At 45.0% G+C, this 26,692-nt stretch overlaps 1 protein-coding gene across 2 annotated transcripts in view; it reads right to left on the bottom strand.

The window, feature by feature from the left end:
* trim44 (tripartite motif containing 44) overlaps nucleotides 1-26,692 on the bottom strand; it is a 101,209-nt gene that overhangs the window by 59,107 nt on the left and 15,410 nt on the right. The window contains exons 2-5 of one of the 2 annotated variants that reach the window (XM_070898550.1): nucleotides 22,431-22,508; nucleotides 17,478-17,717; nucleotides 16,344-16,363; nucleotides 15,098-15,138 (exon numbers count right to left, since the gene is read on the bottom strand). In XM_070898550.1, the coding sequence (XP_070754651.1) occupies nucleotides 15,098-15,138; nucleotides 16,344-16,363; nucleotides 17,478-17,717; nucleotides 22,431-22,508 (379 nt within the window). The remainder of the gene's footprint in view (nucleotides 1-15,097; nucleotides 15,139-16,343; nucleotides 16,364-17,477; nucleotides 17,718-22,430; nucleotides 22,509-26,692) is intronic. The other variant, XM_070898551.1, reaches the window with a different exon arrangement.

The raw sequence follows: 26,692 nt of genomic DNA, 5'->3' as shown, positions 1-26,692 counted from the left end.
TGACTTCCCACATAGTACAAGAGGAGCATAACAACATGTCCGAGCTCTCCTACCATGACTTAACCCTTAGATACACTTAAATTAGCAACAACAATGCTAAAAGTTAATTACTGATATATATAAGGACGCGAGAGTGGAGAGCACTAGTTCCAACAGGAGAGAGAGTTGGAACTGCAGATGCAGCATGCCATAGCCATCTCACAATCAACAGATCAGATCAAAGCTCTGCAGTCCTGCCACCTTCAGTCGTGAATGGTGGTGAACCATTAAGCAACTAACGGGAGGAGGAGGCTCCATGAATATCCCCATTCTCAATGATGGCAGAGCTCAGCACATGAGTGCAAAAGACAAGGCTGAAGCATTTACAATGATCTTCAGCCAGAAGAGCCAAGTGGATGATCAATATCGGCCTCCATCTGAGGTCTCCACCATCACAGAAGCCAGTCTTCAGCCAATTCTATCACTCCACGTGATATCAGGAAGCGGCTGAGTGCATTGGATACTTCAAAGGCTATGGGCCCCAACAACATCCCGGCTGTTGCGCTGAAGTCTTCTACTCCAGAACTAGCCGTGCCTCTGGCCAAGCTGTTCCAGTACAGCTACAGCACTGACATCTATCCGACAATGTGGAAAACTTCACAGATATGCCCTGTCCACAAAAAGCAGGACTAAGGGGTTTAGCAACTTTGAAAGTGGGTAAGTCCCCAGGCCCAGATGAAATGTATCCCAGGCTGTTAAGTGAAGCAAAAGAGTAAATAGCAGAGGCTCTGACCATCATTTTCCAATCCTCTCTGGTTACAAGTGTGGTGCCGGAGGACTGCTAACGTTGTACCTGTGTTTAAAAAGGGAGAAAGGGATAGACCAAGTAATTATAGGCAAGTCAGCCTAATCTTGTTGGTGGGAAAATTATTGGAAAAAATTTTGAGGGACAGTATAAATATTAATTTAGAAAGATATGGATTAATCATGGACAGTCAGTATGGATTTGTTAAAGGAAGGTCGTGTCTGACTAACGTGATTGAATTTTTTGAGGAGGTAACCAGGAGGGTCGATGAGGGTAGTGTGTTTGATGTAGTGTATATGGATTTTAGCAAAGCTTTTGATATGGTCCCACATGGCATACAGGTCATGAAAGTAAAAGCCCATGGTATCCAGGGCAAATTGGCAAATTGGATCCAAAATTGGATTGGAGGCAGGAAGCAAAGGGTAATGGTTGATGGGTGTTATTGTGACTGGAAGACAGTTTCCAGTGGGGTTCCGCAGGGAAATTTCTCCTCAAATCCCCTCTAAACCTCCTACCACTTACTTTAAATCTATGCCCCCTGGTTATTGATCCCTCTGCTAAGGGGAATATATCCTTCCTATCCACTCTATCTAGGCCCCTCATAATTTTATACACCTCAATATGGTCTCCCCTCAGCCTCCTCTGTTCCAAAGAAACCAACCCCAGCCTATCCAATCTTTCCTCCTAGCTAAAATTCTCCAGGCAACACACTTGTAAATCTCCCCTGTACCCCCTCTAGTGCAATCACATCTTTCCTGTAATATGGTGACCAGAACTGCAAACAGTACTCTAGCTGTGGCCTAACTAGTGTTTTATACAGTTCAAGCATAACCTCGCTGCTCTTGTATTCTATGCCTCGGCTATAAGGGAAGTATCCCGTATGCCTTCTTAACCACCTTATCTACCTGTCCTGCTACCTTCAGCGATCTGTGGACATGCACTCCAAGCTCTCTTTGTTCCTCTACACTTCTCAGTGTCCTACCATTTAGTGCGTGTTCCCTTACCTTGTTAGTCCTTCCCAAATGCATTACCTCACACTGCTCTGGATTAAATATCATTTGCCACTGTTCTGCCCACCTGACCAGTCCATTGATATCTTCCTGCAGCCTACAGCTTTCTTCTTCATTATCAATCACACGGTCAATTTTTGGATCATCTGCAAACTTCTTAATCATACACTCTACAGTCAAGTCCAAATCATTGATATATACCACAAAAAGCAAGGGTACTGAGCCCTGCGGAACCTCACTGGAAACAGCCTTCCAGTCACAAAATCAACCATTACCCTTTGCTTCTTGTCAGAGTGTATTGGAAAATGATGGTCAGAGCCTCAGCTATTTCCTCTCTTGCTTCTCTGAACAGCCTGGGATACATTTCATCTGGGCCAGAGGTTTTATCCACATTCAAAGATGCTAAACCCCCTAATACTTCTTCTCTCACTATGTTTATTTCAGCTAATATTTCACACTCCTCCTCCCTGATTGTAATGTCTGCATCCCCCCTCTCTTTTGTGACAACAGACACAAAATATTTATTAAGTGATGTTGATTGAGGGATAAATATTGTCCAGAGCACCAAGAACTACCCTGCTCTTCTTTGGAGTAGTGCTATGGGATCTTTTACAGCCACCTGAAAGGGCAGACAGGGCCCAGTTTAATGTCTCATCTGAAAGACGGCACCGTTGACAGTGCAGCACTATCTCTGTATTGCACAGGGGCATCAGCCTAGACCTTGTGTTCACGGCCCTGGAGTGAGGCTTGAACCCACAACCTTCCGACCCAGAGCCACAGCTCACTCCAGTACAGGAAAACCGATGCAGCATTCCATGAACTTTGACCCCAGTGATAATTCTGCTCACTTAATCTTCACAGAACAGGGTGCATTGGCACCGGAGTTTGGCAGCGATATACTGACAAACCTTTCAACTGAGGACACTGGGGCTCTACCGATATTGGAGCTATGGAGACAGGGTGAGGCACTTGCTGTGTTGGGTGGTAGAAGTCCACTCACACTACCTTCTTCCGATTAGTCAGATCAGCCTAGCATGGAAAGCACGGGTTTTCCACATCATTTCTTTCAAAAGCGATGATGAGTGGGCAAAGTGTGCGAAAGTGTTTCTAAATGCACCTTCTGTTCTGCTCACACTGGGCAGTGAGGAACAGGCTGCAGCCAGAAGCAGAACTGGGCCAGCTTTACAACTCACACCGAACATTACTTACATTCATGGACCTGCAAAGTCAGATGCTGCTGCACATTGCCCAGCAATGCTCTGTGGATGCAGCAAAAGGTGAGTCATAGAATTACACTGAATTTTACAGCAGAGAAACAGGCCATTCGGCCCACCTACTCAATGCCAGTGTTTATGCTCCATATGAGCCTCCTTTCACCTCTCTTCAGCTAATTCTAACAACATATCCTTCTAGTCCCTACTCCCTCATGTACTTAGCTAGCTTCCCCTTAAATGCATTTATGTGGTAGCGAGTTGCACATTCTAACCACTTTCTGGATAAAGAGGTTCCTCCTGAATTTCCCATTGGATTTATTAGTGACTATCTTGTACTTATTACCCTTAGTTTTGGATTCTCCCACAAGTGGAAGCACCTTCGCTATATCTACTCTGTCGAACCTCCATAATGTTAAAGACCTCTATTAGGTCACCTCTCAGTCTTCCCTTTTTCTGCAGTAAAGAGCCCCGCCCGTTCCTGATCGTTGTATCTGCACAGTTCCAGTATCATCCTTATAATGTTTATTTTGTATTTTCTCCAGTGCCTCTATATCCTTTTCTATAACATGGAGACCAGATCTGTGCACAGTGCTGTGTGTGGCCTGACCAAGTTTCTAAACTAGTTTAGCATAACTTCCCAGCTTTTAAGTTCTATTCCTCTGCATCACAGGTTAACAAAGAGGTAGCGGCAGGTCATGAATGGCAGGTGCAGAGCTGGGAGCCAATTGGTGGCTGCTCCTGCTCGGGACCAGCATGCTGCAGTATATCGTCTTCCTACAACCGCTTCAGATCATCACACAACAGTCTTCCATTTATCCTCGCATGTTTCAGACCCGAGGTATTGATTTGTGACGCATTCTTTTAAAACTAAGCTTCAATATAGGTAACTGCTCTTGTACAACATATCAGCACATACTGTATACCGAAGATAGGCATAAGGAACACAATACATGTAAATAAATAGTACTCGGATACTGTGGGCCCAAGTTTCCACAAGAAAAAAACGGGCGTCCCTCCGAGCTGGGCGCACGTTTTTCGCGCCTAAAACGGCGCCTAAAAAAATCCTCGGTATTCTCCACCGACTTACAGGTCCTGTGGCACTCGGCGCAGCCAGCACGAGCTGTAGGGGGCGGAGCCAGGTCCCGGCGCTGAAAACAGTGCCGGGACCTCTGCACATGCGCGCTACAGTCGGCACACAAGTGCAGTAGCTCCAGGCGCCGAACTGTGAGGGAGGGGCCCGAAGCACGCAGCCCCTAGCCCTGGCTGAATGGCCTCACTGGGGCTGCGTGAATGAGGCTCCTCCCACGGCCAGCTCCTGTTCCGCGCCCGACCAGACCCGACACTCGCTACCCCCGCCGACCAGACCCGACCCCCGCTCCCCCCGCCCCGACACCCGCTCTCCCCCCCACCCCCACACCCGCTCTCCCCCCCCCGACCCGACACCCGTTCCCCCCCCCCCGACCCGACACCCGCTCCCCCCCACCCCCCCCCCGACACCCGCTCCCCCCCCCGACCTGACACCCGCTCCTGTTCCCCGACCACCCCCCTCTCTCTCTCTCTCTCTCTCCCTCTCTCTCTCGCTCAGCAGCACGAACAGCTGCAGAATTCTCCCTGCCTGAAGCACTTTCACACAGGTAGGAAGATGGTTTATTTAATCTTTTCTTGGCTTATAAATGTTTATTCAGGTTGGATTTATTTGTATAATATTTATAGAAGTATAAATAAGGATTTATTGTCGAATTTAATGAGTTCCCTTCCCCTCCACCTCGTTCTGACGCCTAATTTGTAACCTGCGCCTGATTTTTTAATGTGTCGAACAGGTTTTTTCAGTTCTACAAAAATCTTCACTGGCTCCATTCTACTTTAGTTTGGAGTACATTTTCACTGTGGAAACTTTCAAATCAGGCGTCAGTGGCCGGACACGTACCCTTTTGAAGAAAAAATTCTGTTCTAAACCAGAACTGTTCTACCTGATTAGAACTGCAGAAAAAAAAATGTGGAGAATTGCGATTTCTAAAATAGTCCATTCTCCACCAGTTGCTCCTAAAAATCAGGCGCGAATCATGTGGAAACTTGGGCCCTGTATACCGGAGAGCAGTGTGTGGAATTGCAGCACATAAATATAAAATGTAAACATATACTGAGAGAGGCATGAGGAATCACAGCACATTTATATAAAATATACATGCATACTGTATAGAACATAATAAATAGGAGCAGAAATAGGCCACTCGGACCCCCGAGCCTGCTCTGCTATTCAATAAGTTCATGGCTGGTTTTCTACCTCAACTCCACCTTCCCGCACTATCCTCATATCCCTTGATTCCCTTAGTATCCAAAAATCTATCGATCTCATCTTGAATATCCTCAACGACTGAGCATCCACAGCCCTCTGGGGTAGAGAATTCCAAGGATTCGCAACCCTTTGAGTGAAGAAATTTCTACTCATCTCAGTCCTAATATTCTGAGACAGTGACTCCTAGTTCTAGACTCCACAGCCAGGGAAACATCCTCCGAATATCTACCGGTCAAGTCGTTTAAGAATTTTTATGATTCATTGAGATCACCTCTCATTCTTCTAACCTCTCAGCTGAACCTGAATGTTAACTGTAGAGTATGGAGAAAGAGTCAGACTGAACACTGAGCTCAAAGTAAAGTGTGACATTAGTCTTTTATTGCAGGTCTCCAGAGTGCCTCTCCAACCTGTGAAGCCTCCTTAAATAGCTGTGCTCCCAAGGGATCCCTTGGGACTCCGGGGAATGAGCCCTCTGGTGGCTGTACAGAGTATATACAAGTCCAGATACATAACATTCCCCCCCAAAATCAATAGTGCAACTATTTACAATGTGAGTCGATCTGGGGCCCTGCTTGCCCTGGTTGATCGTCTCGGTGTGAAAGCTGCCGTTGTTGAGTCATTTGTTAGGCCCTCGCTGGGCTGCTGTGCAGCTGGCCTTGCTGGGCTGCCTGGTGTGTTGGGCCGTGCTGGGCTGCTTTGGATGATGGATTCTGCTTCGTGGTCAACTGTGGTGTCGGTTGCCACTGGTGTGTGTGTTGGGGGGGATCAAAAAAGGTAGGATCCAAGGTGGGTTACACCATTGACTTTGGGGAAGAATGTTATGTATCTGGACTTGTATATACTCTGTACAGCCACCAGAGGGCTCATTCCTCAGAGTCCCAAGGGATCCCTTGGGAGCACAGCTATTTAAGGAGGCTTCACAGGTTGGAGAGGCACTCTGGAGACCTGCAATAAAAGACGAAGGTCACACTTTACTTTGAGCTCACAGTGTGAATCTTGAGTTTGATTTGGTCCAAGTGTTTCCGGTGAATGAGTCCATTTGAAAGTTTGACCCGAAACACCCTGCTCCCCTCTTTGGCCACGACTGTGCCGGGAAGCCACTTGGGACCTTGCCCATAATTTAATAAAAATACAGGATCATTAACTTCAATCTCACGTGACACATTTGCGCTATCATGGTATGCACTTTGTTGAAGCCGCCTGCTCTCTACCTGTTCATGTAGATCAGGGTGAACTAACGAGAGCCTTGTCTTAAACATAGAAACATAGAAAATAAGTGCAGGAGCAGGCCATTCAGCCCTTCTAGCCTGCACCGCCATTCAATGAGTTCATGGCTGAACATGAAACTTCAGTACCCCCTTCCTGCTTTCTCGCCATAACCCTTGATCCCCCGAGTAGTAAGGACTTCATCTAACTCCCTTTTGAATATATTTAGTGAATTGGCCTCAACTACTTTCTGTGGTAGAGAATTCCACAGGTTCACCACTCTCTGGGTGAAGAAGTTTCTCCTCATCTCGGTCCTAAATGGCTTACCCCTTATCCTCAGACTGTGATCCCTGGTTCTGGACTTCCCCAACATTGGGAACATTCTTCCTGCATCTAACCTGTCTAAACCCGTCAGAATTTTAAACGTTTCTATGAGGTCCCCTCTCATTCTTCTGAACTCCAGTGAATACAAGCCCAGTTGATCCAGTCTTTCTTGATAGGTCAGTCCCGCCATCCCGGGAATCAGTCTGGTGAATCTTCGCTGCACTCCCTCAATAGCAAGAATGTCCTTCCTCAAGTTAGGAGACCAAAACTGTACACAATACTCCAGGTGTGGCCTCACCAAGGCCCTGTACAACTGTAGCAACACCTCCCTGCCGCTGTATTCAAATCCCCTCGCTATGAAGGCCAACATGCCATTTGCTTTCTTAACCGCCTGCTGTACCTGCATGCTAACCTTCAATGACTGATGTACCATGACACCCAGGTCTCGTTGCACCTTCCCTTTTCCTAATCTTAAGTGCTCTTTTCATGAGCAGTTCAGCAGGTGGGATTCCAGTGAGTGAGTGTGGTCTCATGCGGTAGCTAAGCAGGACTCGGGATAGGTGAGTCTGCAGTGAGCCTTCAGTTACCCTCTTCAAGCCTTGCTTGATGGTTTGCACTGTTCTTTCTGCCTGACCATTGGACGCTGGTTTAAACGGGGCAGATGTAACATGTTTGATCCCGTTATGGGTCGTAAATACTTTGAACTCAGCACTGGTAAAACATGGCCCATTGTCGCTCACCAGGACATTGGGTAAACCATGTGTGGCAAACATGGCCCGCAGGCTTTCGTGACAGCGGATGTGCTAGCCAACATTATCTCACATTCAATCCGCTTGGATTATGCGTCTAGAACCAAAGGAACATTTTACCCAAGAACGGGCCTGCATAGTCGACGTGTACCCTAGACCACGGTTTGGAGGGCCAAGACCATGAACTTAGCAGCACCTCCCTGGGTACATTGCTTAACTGCGAGCACGTATTACATCTGTGAACGCAGGACTCTCAGTCCGCATCGATACAGTGCCATCACACATGGGATCTGGTTATCACTTTCATCATTACGATGCCTGGGTAAGTACTGTGGAGGTCATTGATGAAGGTGTCTCTGCCCTTCTTGGGGGCCACTACTCGATTGCCCCACAGAAGGCAGTCTGCCTGTATAGATATTTCATCTTTGCGCCACTGCAATGGCTATCTCTCTTCCAGCATTTCCACTGGGACACTGGACCAGCTCCTGTGAAGCACCCAGCTTTTGACTGGAGATAATAAGGGGTCCTGGCTTGTCCAGGTTTTGATCTGCCGGGCAGTGACGGGTGATTGCTCACTCTCAAATGCTTCCATAGCCATGGCTAGATCTGAAGGCTGCTTCATTTCCACCCCCGTGGTGGGCAATGGCAGCCTACTGAGAGCATTGGTGTAGTTTTGTGTGTCTGGCCTGTGGTGGATGGCGTGGTTGTATGCGGACAACGTGAGCGCCCATCTCTGGATACGGGCCGATGCATTGGTATTTATCCCTTTGCTCTCGGAAAACAGGGATATAAGTGGCTTATAATCATTTTCCAATTCGAATTTTAGCCCAAACAGGTATTGATGCATTTTCTTTACCCCATAGACACACGCTAATGCTTCTTTTTCAATCATGCTGTAGGCTCTCTCAGCCTTAGACAGACTCCTGGATGCATAAGCAACCGGTTGCAGTTTCCCGAAATCATTAGCCTATTGCAATACACACCCGACGCCATATGACGATGCAACACATGCTAGTACCAAATGCTTACATGGATCATACAACACAAGCAATTTGTTTGAGCATAACAATTTTCTCGCTTTTACAAAGGTATTTTCTTGGCTTTTGCCCCAAACCCATTCGCCCCCTTTTCGTAGTGAGACATGCAGTGGTTCTAGCAGGGTGCTGAGACCCGCTAAGAAGTTACCAAAGTGGTTCAAGAGTCCCAGGAATGACCGCAGCTCCATCACGTTCTGTGGCCTCAGTGCGTTCTCGATTGCCTCCGTCTTCGCGTTGGGGTCTTATGCCATCCGCCGCAATCCTCCTTCCCAAGAACTCCACTTCAGGTGCCAGGACAACGCACTTTGAGCGTTTTAACCTGAGCCCCACACAACTAAGAACCTCCTCCAGGTTCTGCAGATGCTCGACTGTGTTCCGACCTGTGACCAAGATGTCGTCCTGGAAGACCACGGTGTGCGGGACCGACTTCAGTAAACTTTCCAAGTTTCTCTGGAATATCGCCGCCGCTGATCAGATTCCAAACGGACATCTGTTATGAACAAAAAGACCTTTGTGCGTGTTGATGCAGGTGAGGGCCTTCAATGATTCCTCCAGTTCCTGCATCATGTAGGCTGAGGTCAGATCCAGCTTCGTGAACGTCTTTCCTCCCGCCAGCATTGCAAAGAGGTCATCGGCTTTTGGAAGTGGGTACTGGTCCTGCAGGGAGAAACAATTGATAGTTACTTTGTAATCGCCACAGATTATAACGGTGCCGTCTCCCTTGAGGACTGGGACAATAGGACTGACCCACTCACTGAACTCGATCAGAGAGATGATGCCCTCCTCTTTGTAGCCGGTTGAGCTCAATTTCTACCATTTCTCTCATCATGTACAGTACTGCTCTCGCCTTGTGATGGATGGTTCGCGCCCTCAGAATTAGGTGGATCTTCACTTTTGCTCCTTGGAATTTCCCGATGCCTGGTTTGAACAGCGAAGGAAATTTGTTTAAGACCTGGGCACACGAAGTGTCGTCAGCAGGCGATAGCACTCGGATGTCGTCCCAGTTCCAGCGTATCTTTCCCAGCCAGCTCCTGCTGAGCAGTGTAGGACCATCGCCCGGTACCACCCAGAGTGGTAGCTTGTGCACCGCTCCATCATAGGAGACCTTTACGGTAGCACTGCCGATTACAGGAATCAGTTCTTTTGTGTAAGTTCTTAGTTTTGTGCGAACTGGAGTTAAGACTGGCCTTGAGGCCTTGTTGCACCACAACCTTTCGAAAGTCTTTTTGCCCATGATGGACTGGCTCGTGCCCGTGTCCAACTCCATTGACATCGGGAGTCCATTTAGTTCAACATTCAGCATTATCAGGGGACAATTCGTGATGAATGTATGCACCCAATGTACCTCTGCCTCCTCTCTGAGGTTCTATTTCATCGTGATCCTTCTTGGATCTGTCCTCCTCTGCAACGTGGTGGTTTTCAGGTTTAGCAGGCCTGCACACTCATTGGAGGTGTCCCATTGTTCCACAGCCCTTGAAAATGTATTCTTTGAATTGGCATGAATGGAAACATCACCCCCGCAGCGCCAACGAGATATTAATGGCCTTCCATTCATCACGCTTGATGGTGGACTCTGAGACATCTGCGGACATGTAGCTGCAGGTATGTGTGACCTGTCCTGTCCGTTACGATTCAAAAACAACATCACTTTGTTCACAGTACTTGTAGCAGCACTTGTGTGCTGAGAGATTTGCTTAGTATTGTCAATGGTGGTAATGAACGCTTGGGCTATCGCTATGGCCTTACTCAAGTTTGGGGTCGCTACAGTCAAAAGTTTGCGAAGTATGGTTTCGTGGCCAATGCCAAGTACGAAAAAGTCTCTGAGAAAGTGCTCCAAATATCATTCAAATTCGCAATGTCCTGCAAGGCGTCGTAGCTCGACGACATAACTCACCACTTCCTGGCCTTCAGATCTTTTGTCGGTATCGAACCAGTACCTCGCCATCAGAACACTTTCTTTCGGGTTCAAATGCTCTCGGACCAGTGTGCACAAATCGTCATATGATTTCTCCCATGGGTTTCGCTGGAGTGAGCAGATTCTTCATGAGGCCATACGTTGGTGCCCCACAGACAGTGAGAAGGATCGCTCTACGTTTGGCAGTGCTCTCTTCCCCATCTAGCTCATTGGCCACGAAGTATTGATTGAGTCACTCCACAAAAGTTTCCCAATCATCTCTCTCCGAGAATTTCTCCAGGCTGTCCACTGTTCTCTACATCTTTGGGTTTGCTATCTCTATCTCATCGCCAGTTGTAGTGTATGGAGAAAGAGTCAGACTGAACACTGTGAGCTCAAAGTAAAGTGTGACCTTAGTCTTTTATTGCAGGTCTCCAAAGTGCCTCTCCAACCTGTGAAGCACTCTTAAATACCTGTGCTCCCAAGGGATTATGAGATCCCTTGGGACTCCGGGGAATGAGCCCTCTGGTGGCTGTACAGAGTATATACAAGACCAGATACATTAACTTTCTGTGATTCGTGTAGAAAGACAGTCAGGTCCCTCTGAATAGCAACATTTCTCAGTCTCACCATTTGAAAAATATTCTACTTTTCTATTTTTCGTACCAAAGTGGATTCATCTGCCATGTTCTTGCTCACTCACTTAACCTGTCTATATCCCTTTGCAGCCTCTGTGTCCTCCTCACAGCTTACTTTCCAACATAGCTTTGTATCAGCAGCAAACTTGGATACATTACCCTCGATCCCCTCATCAAAGTCATTGACACTGATTATAAATAGCTGAGGCCCCAGCACTGATCCTTGCAGCATCCCACTAATTACACCCTGCCAACCCAAAAATGACTTGTTTAATATTACTCTTTGTTTTCTGTCTGTTAACAAATCTTCAATCCATGGTAATATATTACCCCCAATCCCATGAGCCCTAATTTTGTGTAATAACCTCAATTACTCAAGCACCACATCGAATGCTTTTTAAAATCCAAATAAACTATATCCACTGGTTCCCCCTTATCTATCCTGCTAGTTACAACCTCAAAAAACGCTGAACAGATTTGACAAATGTTATTTCCCTTTCATAATTCTGTGTTAACTCTGCCCAATCACATTATAATTTTCTACATGCCCTGTTACCACATCCCTAATAATAAAGTCTAGCATTTTCCCTCCTACTGATGTCAGGCTAACTGGTCACTAATTCCGTGCTTTCTCTCACCCTCCTTGAATAGCAAGGTTACATTTCCTACCTTCCAAACCATAGGGACCGTTCTGGAATCTAGGGAATTCTGGAAGATCAAAACCAATGCATTTACTACCTCTGTAGCTACCTCTTTTAAAACCCTAGGATGTAGGCCATCAGATCCAGGGGATTTGGCGACTTTGAGTCCCATTAATTTCTCCAGTACTATTTCTTTACTAATACTAATTTCTTTAACTTCCTCATTCTCACTGGACCCTTGGTTCCCCACTATTTACAGAAGCTTATTTCTGTCTTCTACCGTGAAGACAGAAACAAAGTACTTGGTTAATGTCTCTGCATGTTCTTATTCTACCTTTAAGGAACCCACATTTACTTTCTCTTACGATCCAGAGACATGAGTTCAAATCCCACCATGGCAGCTAGGGAATTTAAATTCAAAATAATTAACAAAATCTGGAATTTAAGAAAAGAAGCTAGTATCAGTAACGGTGACCGTGAAACTACCAGATTGTTGTAAAAACCCATCTGATTCACTAATGTCCTTTAGGGAAGGAAATCTGACGTCCTGGTCTGGCCTATATGTGACTCCAGACCAATAGCAATGTGCTTGACTCTTAACTGCCCTCTGAGGTGGCCTAGCAAGCCACCCAGTTGTATTCAAGAAGGCAGTTCACCACCATCTTCTCAAGAGCAATTAGAGATGGACAATAAATGCTGGCTTTGCTGGCGACTTCCACATCCCGTGAATGAATTAAAAAATATTTTTAAATCCTTCCAGTCCTCTGGCTTACTAGTCTTTTTGGCAACATTATAAGCCTCGTCCTTTAATCTAATACTATCTTTAACTTCTCTTGTTAGCAATGGTTGGACTACCAATCCTGTCTTCAAAGCACTGACCACACTCGACCAGTTCCGTTGGGCGGGTCACATTGTCCGCATGAGTCCCAAAGCAAGCACTCTACTCGGAACTCCTACACAGCAAGCGAGCACTAGGTGGGCAGAGGAAACGTTTCAAGGACATCCTCAAATCCTCCTTGATAAAATGCAACATCCCCACCGACACCTGGGAGTCCCTGGCCAAAGACCGCCCTAAATGGAGGAAGAGCATCCGAGAGGGTATTGAGCACCTCGAGTTTCGTCGCCGAGAGCATGCAGAAAACAAGCACAGGCAGCGGAAAGAGTGTGCGGCAAACCAGACTCCCCACCCACCCTTTCCTTCAACCACTGTCTGTCCCACCTGTAATTCCCGTATTGGACTGCTCAGTCACCTAAGAACTCACTTTTAGAGTGGAAGCAAGTCTTCCTCGATTTCGAGGGACTGCCTATGATAATGACCAATTCTGTGGGTTTTTATTTCCTTAGGGGTATGTATATTTGTTATGAATTATGAATTAATTCTTTAAATATTTGCTGTTGCTTATCCATCATATTTTTTAATCTAGTTTCCCAATGTACCTTAGCTAACTCGCCCCTCAGACCTACGCAGTTTTCTTTGTTCAGATTCAAGACCCTTGTTTCAGACTTAACTAAATCACTCTCAAACTCAATATAAAATTCTATCATATTATGATCACTCTTCTCCAGCAGCCCTTTTACTACAAGGTTATTAATTAACCCTTTCTCATTACACAATACAAAATCTAAAAAAAGCCTGTCCCTAGTTGGTTCCTCGGCATACTGATCTGGAAAACTATCGAACACATTCCATGAACACGTCCTCCACACTATTACTGTATATTTGGTTTGCCCAGTCTATATGGAGAATAAAGTCCCCCATAATTACTGTATTACTCTTGTTACATGCACCTCTAATTTCCTGATTTATACGCTATCTGACACTATAACTATTGTTAGGGGGCCTGTAAACAACTCCCACCAGTGTTTTCTGTCCCTTGTTGTTTTTGTTAGCTCCACCCAAACTGCTTCTACATCTTGATTTTCTGAGCCAAGATCCTTTCTCTCTATTGTCTTTATCCCATCCTTTATCAGGGCTACCCCCGCCCCACCACTCACCCTTTTCCATTTATGAAAATCAATTATCCTGGAATATTTAGTTCCCAACCTTGGTCACTCTGCAACCACATCTCCATAGTGGCTATTAGATCAAACATATTTATTTTCATCTGTGCTACAAATTCATCTATTTTGTTGCGAAAGCTTCGCACATTTAGATCTAGTACCTTTAGCTTTAACTTCTTTCTAGTTATGTCATCTTAGTCTCTAATGACTAATTACCTTTGTTAAGCTCTTTGTCCCTTCCTGGCCCACTCTACTTATTTTTACCGAGAGGTATGTGAATCACAGTACATGTATATAAAATGTACATATACACTGTATACTTGAGAGAGGTATGAGGATTGCAGTGTGTCTGACAGGTACACCTTTACCCTTAAGCTGAGCAAAGTGCTGAAGGTGTGAGGTGTTCACAGCTTGTACATATTTACCACAACAATTACTTACGCTACTAACTGAGAAAAACATCCCAAATGCTGCACAGAGTCAGAATAAAAACAAAGTAGATATAGGCACAAGGAACTCTTTGGATTTGACACACCCCAATTAAAAGGTATATTCCAGGCCACGTTCGCACAATCCTCTAAAAGGAACTCACATACTAACCCTAACTTACCAAACTTAAAATGAACATTAACACTAGTTGTGTTTGTTGACATAGAATTATAGAATGGTTACAGCATGGCCAGTCGAGCCCGTGCTGACTCTCAGCTAGTCCCACTCCCTTGCCCTTTCCCCATGGCCCAGCAATTCTTTTCCTTCTGATACGTATCCAACTCCCTTTTGAAAGATGAGATTGAGTCTGCCACCACCCTTTCAGGCAGTGCTTTCAGAACCTAACCACTCGCTGCATAACAAAGTTTTTTCTTGCAACACCTTTGGTTCTTTTACCAATCACCTTAAATCTGTGCCCTCTGGTTCTCGATCCTTCTGCCAATGGGAACAGTTTCTCTCTATCTACTCTGTCCAGACCCCTCATGATTTTGAACACGTACATCAAAAATCCTCTCAACCTTGCTCCAAGGATAACAACTCCAGCTTCTCCAGTCTATCAACATAACTGAAGTCGCTCATTCCTGGAATCATTCTTGTAAATCTTTTCTGTACCTTCTCTAAGGCCTTCACATCCTTCCTCAAGTGTGGTGCCCAGAATTGTCAGAGATCTTACAACAAAAGCTGTCCCACCCATAACCCAACATCATTTTGCAGAAATCTCTGAAATTTGGGGCAGATCCCAATCGAAGAAGATGAAACCACAGACAGAGATAACTGTGAGCTTTCATGAGAACAGGAGGAAATTGAAACTCACTACAAGCCAGTACAATGTGAGGCAGCCTTCCCTGGAGTATTCTGCAACACACAAATGCTCCAATGGTCAAGATTATTTTTTGTTAAGTGAGAGCCAAGGAAACAATGAAGTGGAATATTTGACATTAACCCTGAAAATTAAGTACTCTTAGCAAAAAAAAAAACTCAACTCCTTTTGGGAAATCAAAAAAGAATAAACATCTGCTAAATCCATTAAAATATATCTGGAGAAGATCATCAATAAATGAAGGCAAGAACACTGTATATTTCAGATTATTTGTACAATATTCTGGAGGGAGTTACAGGCTGGAATCGAATTGAAGGGTTCAGAGGGTTTATATATCGAATAACGGATACCCTGAAATGAGTTACAGACTGGAATCTAATAACAGGGTTCAGATAATACACAGTGCCCATCTCAGTCGCTACATAACTCATAGGTCCCAATGTTTACTGGGGTAGGGGCTGAGGAGTTATGTGGGAAATTCCGGACGTGAGGGTTTCCCCGAATGCCTCCACGGCGTGCCTGACTTTTTTTCCATGTTCCTGCCCGAAAGCCAGCCGGATTGACAGGCTCCGCTGCCCGTCAGGTGAGAGAGTCTCTGGAAAAGGCCGCAGCCAAGGAGCAGGTAGGCTTAGTGATGGGGGTAAAGAGATCTCAGGAGAGGGGTAAAATGATGTTGAGGGGGGGTGATTGCAGGAATGTCATGGCTGAGTTCGGTGTGGGTGGGGTGGGGGTAGGTTTCGGGGAAACTGACAGATTGTGGGGGAGTTGATGATCGCAGGGGATTTCAGGGAGTGGGGGGGGGGGGGGTCAGTGACGCAGGAGGTTCGGAGGGATCATGAAGATGGGGACGCGTTATTGGGTAGCTTGTTGGGCCTGGAGGAAACATTCCTGCTACTCATAGCCCACAAGCTGTACTGTAAAAGAACTTACACCTCATGGATCCAATCATTTTTAACCCTTTTTATCTGCCGGGTCTCTCTATAACACAGTGACCGTGTCAGTCTGTGTATAACACGCAGCGACCGTGTCGGTCTGCGAATAACACGCAGCGACCGTGTCGGTCTTGCGAATAACACGCAGCGACCGTGTCGGTCTTGCGAATAACACGCAGCGACCGTGTCGGTCTGTGTATAACACACAATACCCATGTGCTGAAATGAGAGTTCCGGGGACTGTGCTTGTGTAGCATGCAGTAAAGTGATATTATACTAAAAAAAGAGGACCACATGAATCACCGTACCTGGGTTTCTCTTCAACAACCTGCAAAGAAACAATACAAAGAATCAGTTTGAGTCACCCAACAGATTACAGGCACAGAGTGCTGCTCTACACATTTACACATGGGACTTTTTCAGTGTGTTACCCATCTATCAGCAAAAATGACTTGCATTTATGCAGGAACTAAAATTGTGCCATGTAAAACGGCCTGCCAATTTGCTACAAGTTTATTTCACCCTACTGCTGTTGTCCCATTTCATCCCCTTATGATCTACACTCAATCGTCAATGCCACTGTTCACAGTGGTTTTGCTGAAGTGCCACATCCTTCTCGACAAGCGCAAGTATTTCAGCCATGCAAGCTCAAGAGCATCGACCCATGTAGCTGTCTGCAAGACCGAGCAACGACTAAGCTCAATACCTGCCATCCGAGATCAAGGGCAGCAAATGCGGGTGTTTAGCAAGCATTTGACATTCCATCCCAGCTGAACAATGAGGTCAGTTCAAGGAAGTCAGCAGACGGAGGATAAATCAATAGAGGCGGAGATTAATCAATAAATAGAGGTGGAGATTAATCAATAAATAGAGGCGGAGATCAATAAATAGAGACAGAGATTAATCAATAAATAGAGACTGAGATTAATCAATAAATCGAGGCAGAGATTAATCAATAAATCGAGGCGGAGATCAATCAATAAATAGAGGCGGAGATCAATCAATAAATAGAGGCAGAGATCAATCAATAAATAGAGGCAGAGATCAATCAATCAACAGAGGCGGAGATCAATCAACAGAGGTGCAGATTAATCAATAGACGGAGATAAATACATATCAAGGGAATCAAGAAGGCAGCTAGGATTTTCAAAATACAGGAACATTTACTTGAACAGCTCTGTAATTTTAACATTTTAATGATATTTTCTTTCTTGTGTTAACCGAGGCTCTTTATGATGCTGAACCAGGTTGACTCTATGACCTTTCACCTGAGCAGCAGTTGGTGTTTTGCATACCGCCAGTGTCGGTATGGCACAATTGGGATCCTGTGTGGGAGCTTTCATTCCAAGAAGGGTAGCCAACACCGTCCTGAGGAGTTTGCATGCTTTGCTCATTCAGTCCCTGCACACTTATCTGCAGCTCAGTGAGCAGACATCTCTTACCTTTGGTTTGAGCAGTGCTAGCTGGTTGAAGGCGTTCAGCTGCCTTGTGATCTCCTGCATCTCCTCTGTAAGCTTCTCCATGGTGACGTTAATCTCAGCGATCAGCTCGGCTACATGTGCCGTTGCCACTGCCTCCTGCAGGTCCACCAGGTGCAGGGCCCTGCGCTCCTCCTCGGTCACCAGCTGCCTCATTTTAGCAAACTCCTGCTTGATGCAGTCCACCATCTGTCCCTGAGTCACCTGCACCAATAAAGGGTCGGTCAGAAAACACATGGGATAGACAGTGTGGCAGTGAGTGAGGATACATTGGGCCCTAAAAATTCGCCAAACTTGTGCCCGTTTTTTTGGGCAATATTTCGCTGTTTTTGGCAAAAAAATGCAAACCAGGAAAAACCCGCCAGTTTTTAAGTACCACTGGGGAGAGGACCGCCAGCGTGCAAGACTCAAAATAGCGCTTTCGCCAAAAATTTGGCTCACAGCACACCCGTAGTTAGGACCAAAAAAACTGCCCGGGAAAAACCTGTGTTGCAGCTCTTGGAACAGCGGTAGGTCTGAAGGCCTGCAAAAAAGGTAAGTTAAAGTTTTTATTTTTTAATTCTTTTGCAACAATTCGATAGTTAAGTGTCTTATGCATGTCTTGTAATTTTTTATATTTTGCAATTTTTTTGGAGGTGTTTACCCCGCTTCCCAAAGCCTCTCTCGCAGCGGTATCGGCCTCGGAGAAAAGTTGCAGAAAATTTGAGGTTTGCGCCATGAATCCTCGTGCAAAGCCGATTTTTACCGTTGGGCAAACTGAAGCCCGAATTTTAGTCCTCGTAGCGGTTGCGGAGTCATTGCGGAATTTTTGGCAAGAAAATACTGCTATTACCAAAAAACAAATTTCTAGCCCATAATATCAGAGAGTATTGTAGTGAGTGAAGGATGTAGTATATCAGACAGGGTGCAGTGAAGGAGGGGTGTAGTATAACAGGCATAATTTCACAGAATGAGGGGTATGCTATATCAGGCAATATTGCACAGAGTGAGGGGTGTGCTATATCAGGCAATATTACAGTGAATGAGGTTTGGCATGGTAAACAGTGAGGAGTTGTGGTATATTACGCAGGAGTAGCAGTGTTGCAGTGAATGAAGAGTGTAATATATTAGGCAGTGTTGCAGTAGGTTAAAGGGTTCTATAGTTTGGCATCTGGTTATTATAAAGTGGTACTTGTGGGATCAATGCAGTCAGTGGGCGGGCATTCCAAATACAAATTCAGAACTGCAGGGGTTCACGATGAGAAATACACTGAGCGGCTTAGTCCCATCTCTGACCTCATTCTCTACTGAGGTTGACTCACTACAGGGACACTGCTGTCTGTACAATAAATATTCTTACATCATCTGACAAACCCCATCTATTATCCTCAGAGATTTCATTATAACCCAAGGATGTTTCAGGGGGAATAAGTTTCTGCTATGTTCTGAATTTTGAGAGTGCGCCTGGATATTTTTAAATGCTTTTATTTAAAACAATTTTTTAAAAAGGTTTTGATAGAAAATGTTACAAACATTATATGGACTGTGGACAATGGCTTTTGTGAATGAAAAGAATGACTGTGAGCCGAGCAGCAAAAAAGCAGCGAACCGTGAGAGCCTGTCAGGGCTGACAGTTTGTGGAAGAAAGGCTTTAATTGAAAGCCATGTAGTGTTTTCTGTTAATCAGACAGTGGCCTGCGGACGGCCCAATTATACAAAAGCCTTGCTCATCGCCAAGTTCCTTACTGCTGTCCAACACAACTGTGTCAAGGGCAAGAGGCGTCCCAGTGAAGCCTGACAGGAGGGTTTGAATGAAATAAATCAATACAGGTGCACTCAGCCACGTGGGGGCCCATTGCTGACGAGGCAGGAATAAATGAAGACGGGTTGAAATTTCAAGTGCCCTCTCCCAGTGTGAGACAACACACTGCTGACACGGTCAGGGCAACAACCGGAGCACTGACCCAATGCTTCCTGAAAGGTAATTGCACTTCCAACCACTAAACAATACATGAACAGTGCTCTCTCTACTAAGTCTTTTTTCTTTTATAGACTGAATAATTGCTTCCAAAAGACTGATGGCCCAGCCTGTGGTAGTAATGCAGCTTTTTTGGCCTTTTAGACCAGGGATCCAATAAGAGCCCAGGCCGATGGAACGGAGACCATGATTTAGATGGTCACATACCCTTCTTTCACGGCATGGTCACGCAGCACAAAACCGCTCCAGCTTTAGCACCAACACAACAACCTCACCCGCACTAACCATCAGATAACTGGTGTGGGAAATAAGAGTATCACTGCGATGGGATGGCAACTCTGGGATTGGGGTCGAAGCACATTGTCGGGAGTGTGTAGAGAACGCTTTATCTTGGATTTCGCTGTGCAATAACTAACTTTTACTAGGGCAGTGTCAAGGGAGCTTTGTCTTTTATCCAATCTGTACTATACCTGTTCTGGGAGTGTATGATTCGGCTTTGCTCCACATCTTCTAACCTGTCCTATACCTGACTTAGATATGCTTGAGACTGACACTGGGTACAAGACGTGGAATGTGCTCCTTTCCTCAGTGCTGATATGCCAGACCTTGACAAACACAAAAATAAAAGGTGTGACAGATTTCTACCTGGTGTAGCTCATTATCTGACAATTGAGATTTCTGGTATAAGGCAGGTATTTTCTACACTGCGTTATTGCCAGTGAGAAATGACAGGTCCAGAAACCACCGTGGGAGCAGGCCGCAGCAAGTGACAGGACGATGGCAGCATACTGGGTGGTGCTGGGGCAGTGAGTAGGGGATGGAACATTACTGACTTCTGGGTTTGTGGGAAATATGGGCAGCAAAAGTTCAAAAGTGAATTGATTTTTAAAAAAACAATTTAAAATGTTAATTTGGGGTTAGTCACTGCATTAAAATAAATCCCGACTCTAAAATCATAAATAAACAGAACTAATTGGATCCTAATCAAAATGTCCCAGTGTCCGAGGTCCAACTTCACTGCCATCATTCTGGCACACCCTCCTTTTACTCCAGTGCCCCGTCCCAAGTAGCTGCTATTCAAGTTTGAGCTTTGACGGTGAGCACTGGCAAGATTAATCGACCGGGAGATGTCACAACTGAGCTTGGCCCTGTCCTAACTAAACATCCCCACAGGGACACAAATCTCAGCAAATGTTTCTGCCCCAACCCAGAGGCATGGAGCCCGGTAAGAGCACCACTATCACAGGCCCAGCTCCAATTGCCCAGGCCCAGCTCCGATCACCAGGGAATTCAGCACAGGCCAAGAATCAAATCAGGGACTTTCCTGGTCAGCAAGTTTCAGCTATCCATTGGATAAACTTGCTGAACCATTGGGACTCTGACCTTTTCCCCCCTCCTGAAGTAAAAGACAAGGACTTGTATTTATATAGCCCCATTCACAACTTCAGGACATCCCAAAGTGCTTTATAGCCAATGAAGTACCTTTTAAAGTATAGGCAGTGGCTTCTCCTGGGGTAAGGTTCCACTCCCTCCAACACCTCTCTCAATCAGCAACTCTTCATGTGTGAAACTAGACACTGAGTAGAGCAGGCTACTCAACTGTGAGAGGCATCATAGCCAGGTCCGATCCACATAGAAGTATTTTCTATCAACGTCAGTGGAAAGTGACCAGCAGAGGGAATCCTTGGTCATTTTCTCTTCTCAGGGGCACTGAGCCTAATTGCAGCACCAGTACCACCAACCTGGCAGACACTGGCTCAACTCACCACAGAGCTCCTCGGAGTCCAACCTGTGACTTTGGTCTGTGTACTTCAGTTACACATTGAGCGGTCACGTGCTGCAAATTGAACTATAGCCCAATGAGAGTGCTAGTTTCACTTACACTGGAGGCAGAGTCAGAATCCAGTGATTGGGAAGGTTTTGTTGGCCAAGTCACTATCATTACCTTCTGTACTTTGTGATTAATGGTGCAAATCTTTACCGACTGGATGGGACCTTGGTTTTGAACTTCATATGTGGCACATTGCATCCACTGCTCCTACACCGCCGTTTGTATCAGTAAAAGAAATTGCTTTTATATAGCATCTTTCACGACCTCTGGACATCCCAATGTGCTTTACAACCAGCTAAGTACTTTTGAATTGCAGTCACTAATGTAATGTAGGAAACACGGCAGCCACTTTGCATACTGCAAGGTCCCACAAATAGCAATGTGATGATGTCCAGATAATCTGTTTTAGTGATATCATTTGATAGATAAAAATTGACGAGGACACCGGAGAGAACTCCCCTTCTCTGCTTTGAATAGTGTTATGGGAACTTTTACGCCTACCCGAGAGGGCAGACAGAGCCTCGGTTTAACATCTCATCTGAAACATCCTACCTCAGACAGTGAAGCACTGGATGGTCATCCTAGATTATAGGTTCAATTCACTGCAGTTGGACAGGAACCCACAACCTTCTGATTAGAGGCGACAGTGCTACCACTGAAGCAAAGTTGACACTTAGAGGGATAAGGTACGAACTGTTTACCAGATGAAGAAGCTAAGGTGGACTGAAAAACCTCCCTTACTATATTTATTTATGTAGTGACCTTGTAACCATTGAATAAAGAACAAACTTGAAAGATGTACACATAAGAACATCTCAAAATGCTTCACATACAATGAATTACTTTGGATTGCCATGAATGTTGCTTTGTAGGCAAATGTTGCAGAATGCAACGTCCCACAAACAGCAATGAGATAGACAATCAGTTAAACTGTTTTTGATGGTGTTGACTAAGGGAATATTGGCCAGGACATCAGGGGATCTCCTCCATTATCTTTGAATTGAGCTGTGGGATGTCTACCTGAATACCTAACATGATATCTGAGGTCTGGCACCTCCTGTTGTATCGAGCGCGAGACAGTATCGTCGAAGGGAGAATGGAGCGATGACACTGAGAGGGAGGCACTTACATTGGGGTCAGAACTTTTCATCTTCAACCGGTCCACCATCTCCAGCATGGCAGCCTTCAGGTCAACAGGTGGTCGACTCTAAGGAAGAGAAAAGGAGAGAAGTTACGAAGAGCTCCAAAGACATTCTAGCTTTTCAGTTAGCTTTTTGTACTGCAGGTTCAAGGTGCGAGGGATATCCCAATGCCATTCATTTTCAGGTGTACAATCCCTTTGTGTTCTATGAGAAGGATATCGTGATGGATTTAAAATAGAGGGTCTTATGTTGATGCCTTTAAAATAAGATTAGTAATTCCCTAAATGGAGCTGGATAAAGTGAAGAGGCGAGGACAATATGGAAATGTCGAGTTAGGCAGTCTACCTACTGGCATAAAGGGGCAGCTGGTGCTGTTCATGGTGAATAGCAGAGTTTTCTTGAAAGCTGGGAAAATATATATATTTTTTGCAGCAACTAAAGAGATGATTTCACCGCCGGATCATTTCGTTTGGGGATTAAGGGAATATTGTTTGGGCAGGAAAGGAGACTGTTCATTGTGGGACATCACAATATGACCATACGCAAGAGACTGTGTGCAAGAGAATCACAAACCAGTCCTTTATAAATGGAAATCTTACCCCCTTTTGTGATAAAATACTGTTACTGTGATAAAAAAGACGCTTCAAATTTAATCACATGGAGCAGAAAAGTCAGTCTTGCCAGCGCTTGCAATAAACTTTCTCTCTCCCTTCTATCCCTGTGAGTCATGTACATTAAGTGCGAAATTGATAAATGTTTAACAAAAGAGAGTGTTGGCAATCCTGTAACATAATTCAGAAGTATGAGCATTGATAGTGCCCTTTCACACAGACCCTGACAAAACCATCAGTTCTTAAACATCATTGGATTGAAATAGAGTTGAATCCAATTGGCAGGGTTAAAAGTACCCATCATTTCTACTATTAGCAGAAATGGAACAGCTCAGATAATGAGATTTACATCCACACAGCACTTTATCACATCTCTCGGAAACATCCTGGAGTGATTCACTTACAATTAGTTACTTTGAAGCGCAGTCATTAGTAATATATGGGCAATAATAGCCAAAAATTAGCAGTCCATCTTTTTTGGAAAGTGTTGCCTGAAGGATGAAGGTTTGCCATGACAGTGGGAGAACTTCCTACTCTTCAATTATTGCCAATGCGATTTTTCAGATCCATCTGAACAGGCAGAGGGAGCCCGGGTTTAACGCCTTACCCAAAAGACAATGTAGCACTCCCACGGTACTACACTGACCAGTCAGTGTAGATTATATGCTCAGTTTCTGGAGGGAGGCTTTGAATTCCAAAACTTCTGACTCAGAGGGAGAGTGCTATCAACCGAACCAAGCGGACACTTTCACACATGACAGATAGCTGGCACCTGGTGCAAATTTCCCCTTTTCCTAGTATCCCCCTGTCCATGTTGGTTCCATCTCCCTCTTCCTTTGTTCCCAGCCCCTCACCAGCTTTTCATACCCACGACCCTTCCCGTGTCTCTCTAACAGACATATGCTCTCTCTTCCCAGTTCCTCACTCTAGTTTAGAAGATACATCAATGCAGGTCTAAACCTGTAGTCACACAGCTAATTCACAAAATATCCAAATAATATGAAGTTTACTTTAAAAAAACTGTAGTACCAGCATCTCTTGTTCTAATTGTGTGCAGTTCCTGTTTATTCAGTGACAAAGGAACACTGTCTTCATGAAAAGTGTTTGGTAAAACATTTTTAATTTCCTCCATGATGTAATAAATTGTACCAAATTGCATTATCCATTCTTTCCCAGTGACACACTTGTGACAACAATAAAACCTGGTTCGGCTTCCTACCCGACCAGAGAAAGGTTTGCTGCGAGCTTTTTTTCCCCATTCAACCAGTGCTCCTTTAAGGCATCAGTGACAGCATTCAGATGAAGTCATATCCAAAATATTAGAATCATAGAATCGTACCACACGGAAGGTAGTCATTCAGCCCATCGTGTCTGTGCCAGCTATTTTAAAGAGCTATCCATTTGATCCCATACCTTGCTGTTTTCCAGTATTTATCCAATTCCCTTTTGAAAGTCACTACTGAATCTGCTTCCACCACCCTTTCAGGCAACGCATTCCAGATCATAACTGGCTATGCAAAGAAATTCTTCTCATCTCCTCTCTGCTTTGTCAATTATCTTAATTCTGTGTCCGTTGGTTACTGACCCTCCTGGCAGCGGAAGCAGTTCCTCCTTATTTTAAAAACCTCATTTTGAACATTTCTATTAAATCATTAATCTAGGTGCTGACTGACCTGCTGTGTAATTTTCCTTTTTACTCGTGGCAATATAGGGTAGACTTGCTGCCCGGGTGTAAAATTGGAATTGTAGATAGGGCACCCACTACAGAAACAGCCCGAGTTTTATTTGCAATACAGAAATGAACATCAGATGGGTTATATAATAGGCGGGCAGTCTGCTCTACTAGTTTACCACCCAGGTGGTGAAGGTGAAGATTAACCACCAGGGCAACGTTAAAACACAGGAAACAGCTACTGTTGTGTGCAGAGGGACAGTTACCTCCGGCTCTTTAGTCTTGACCTGGTGAGTTCCTGGTCTCGGCCACACATGTTGGGATTGAGCAAAGGCAATTAAAGCCAAGGTCAAGGGTCACACGGAAATGTTAGCCTATGCTGACTGTCCTGTTGTGAATTTTGACTTTTGAGTAAAACAGGCCTCATTCTGCACGCTTCATGCAGATATGGTAGCACTGACTTCTAGACCTCACTGGCTGCCAACTCCCATTGTCCTTGGTCACTTATCTAGTGTAGAGAGCACTTTGCAGTCCAGAGTAACTTCCTCAGCTAATGGGCTCAGACCCAAGAAAAGCAGACTCACGTGCAAGATTCTACTTGCCCTGAATAAAAGGAGCTATTATTTAGCTTTTTAATACCCTGCATAAATTAACAAGCACTTTGAGAGATGCATTGTTACAATCTGCATGTAGACGTGCGACTGAGACCAGCACCACAGACTTTGTTCTCCCACCCCCCCACCAACAGAAAGTTGTGAGCAAAAGCATCAATAAAAATACGATATATCTTAAAATACGACATGTAGTCGCATTGGCTGCTGTGATGTTGCCACGGTTCCCCCTCCCCGTTAAAGGACATTGGCTCTGAATTTGCGGTGGGGATAACAGCGGATGAACAGCATCCGCCGTTATTACCCCTTTGGAACTGACCGCAACTTCAGGATGTAGCGCAGGTGCATCCCAACGCGGAAATCCTGAGGGTTCAGTCAGTCATTCACTGCTCTGTCACTGGCTGCACACTGGCCCCACCCCCTCCCCCGCCACCCAATCAGGCAATCAGGGTAATCTGTGAAATCAGGGAAACTGACAAAAATTTCCGCGGTAATATCGCTGTTAAATATTTCATTGAAAGGTGTAACTGGGGCTTTAACAGCATATAGACTGCTAAACAAATGTTATGGCCCTGAAAAATTAATGCAATTTTGTGGAGTATCAAATGTATCCATTTTAATAAAAATCTAAAAAAAAAAATTTTTTTTTAAGTTTGTTCATCTTTATTTCAGGTTTATTTTTTTTCCCCCTCTGAGAGAGCCCCAATCTTTATTTTGCTCTCTATAATATTTAAAAAAAATTAGAATCAAAGGAGTTTACCCACTTCCTGGTTCTCAGTCTGTGAGCATTCTACATTTTGATTAGCTGCTTATTGTTGTCTTGTTGAAGTCACAGCAGCTCGCACTAGGGATTCCCCATTAACTTCCGCTGATTGCACGTCGGAAAAGCTGAACTTCTCGTCACAGGGATCATGAGATCTTTGTCGGAAGCTTAATTCATGGGCCAAATGCGAAGGCGTTTGCTTCGCCACTGACCGGCCAATATTACAGTCACTGAGGTACAGAATCGGTGGAGAGTGGATGTAAAACATTCCATGGCACTATTTCGAAGAAGAGCAGGGTAATTATCCCCAGTGTCCTGGCCAATATCTATCCCTCAATCAACATAACAAAAACACAAATTATCTGGTCATTATCACGTTGCTGTTTGTGGGAGCTTGATGTGCGCAAATTGGCTGCCGCATTTCCCACAGTGACTAAACTCATTGGCTGTAAAGTGCTTTGAGAAGTCCGATGGTCGTGAAAGGTGCTATATAAATCCAAGTCTTTCTTTCTTTCTACCTTCCTCTCTCCACAGATGCTGCTGAATGTTTCCAGCATTTGATCTGGTTACTTCAGATCTCCAGCATCGGCAG

Source organism: Pristiophorus japonicus, chromosome 14 (assembly GCF_044704955.1).
Source record: "Pristiophorus japonicus isolate sPriJap1 chromosome 14, sPriJap1.hap1, whole genome shotgun sequence".
Lineage (NCBI taxonomy): Eukaryota > Metazoa > Chordata > Chondrichthyes > Pristiophoridae > Pristiophorus > Pristiophorus japonicus.
This window is presented reverse-complemented; position numbering and strand designations above follow the sequence as displayed.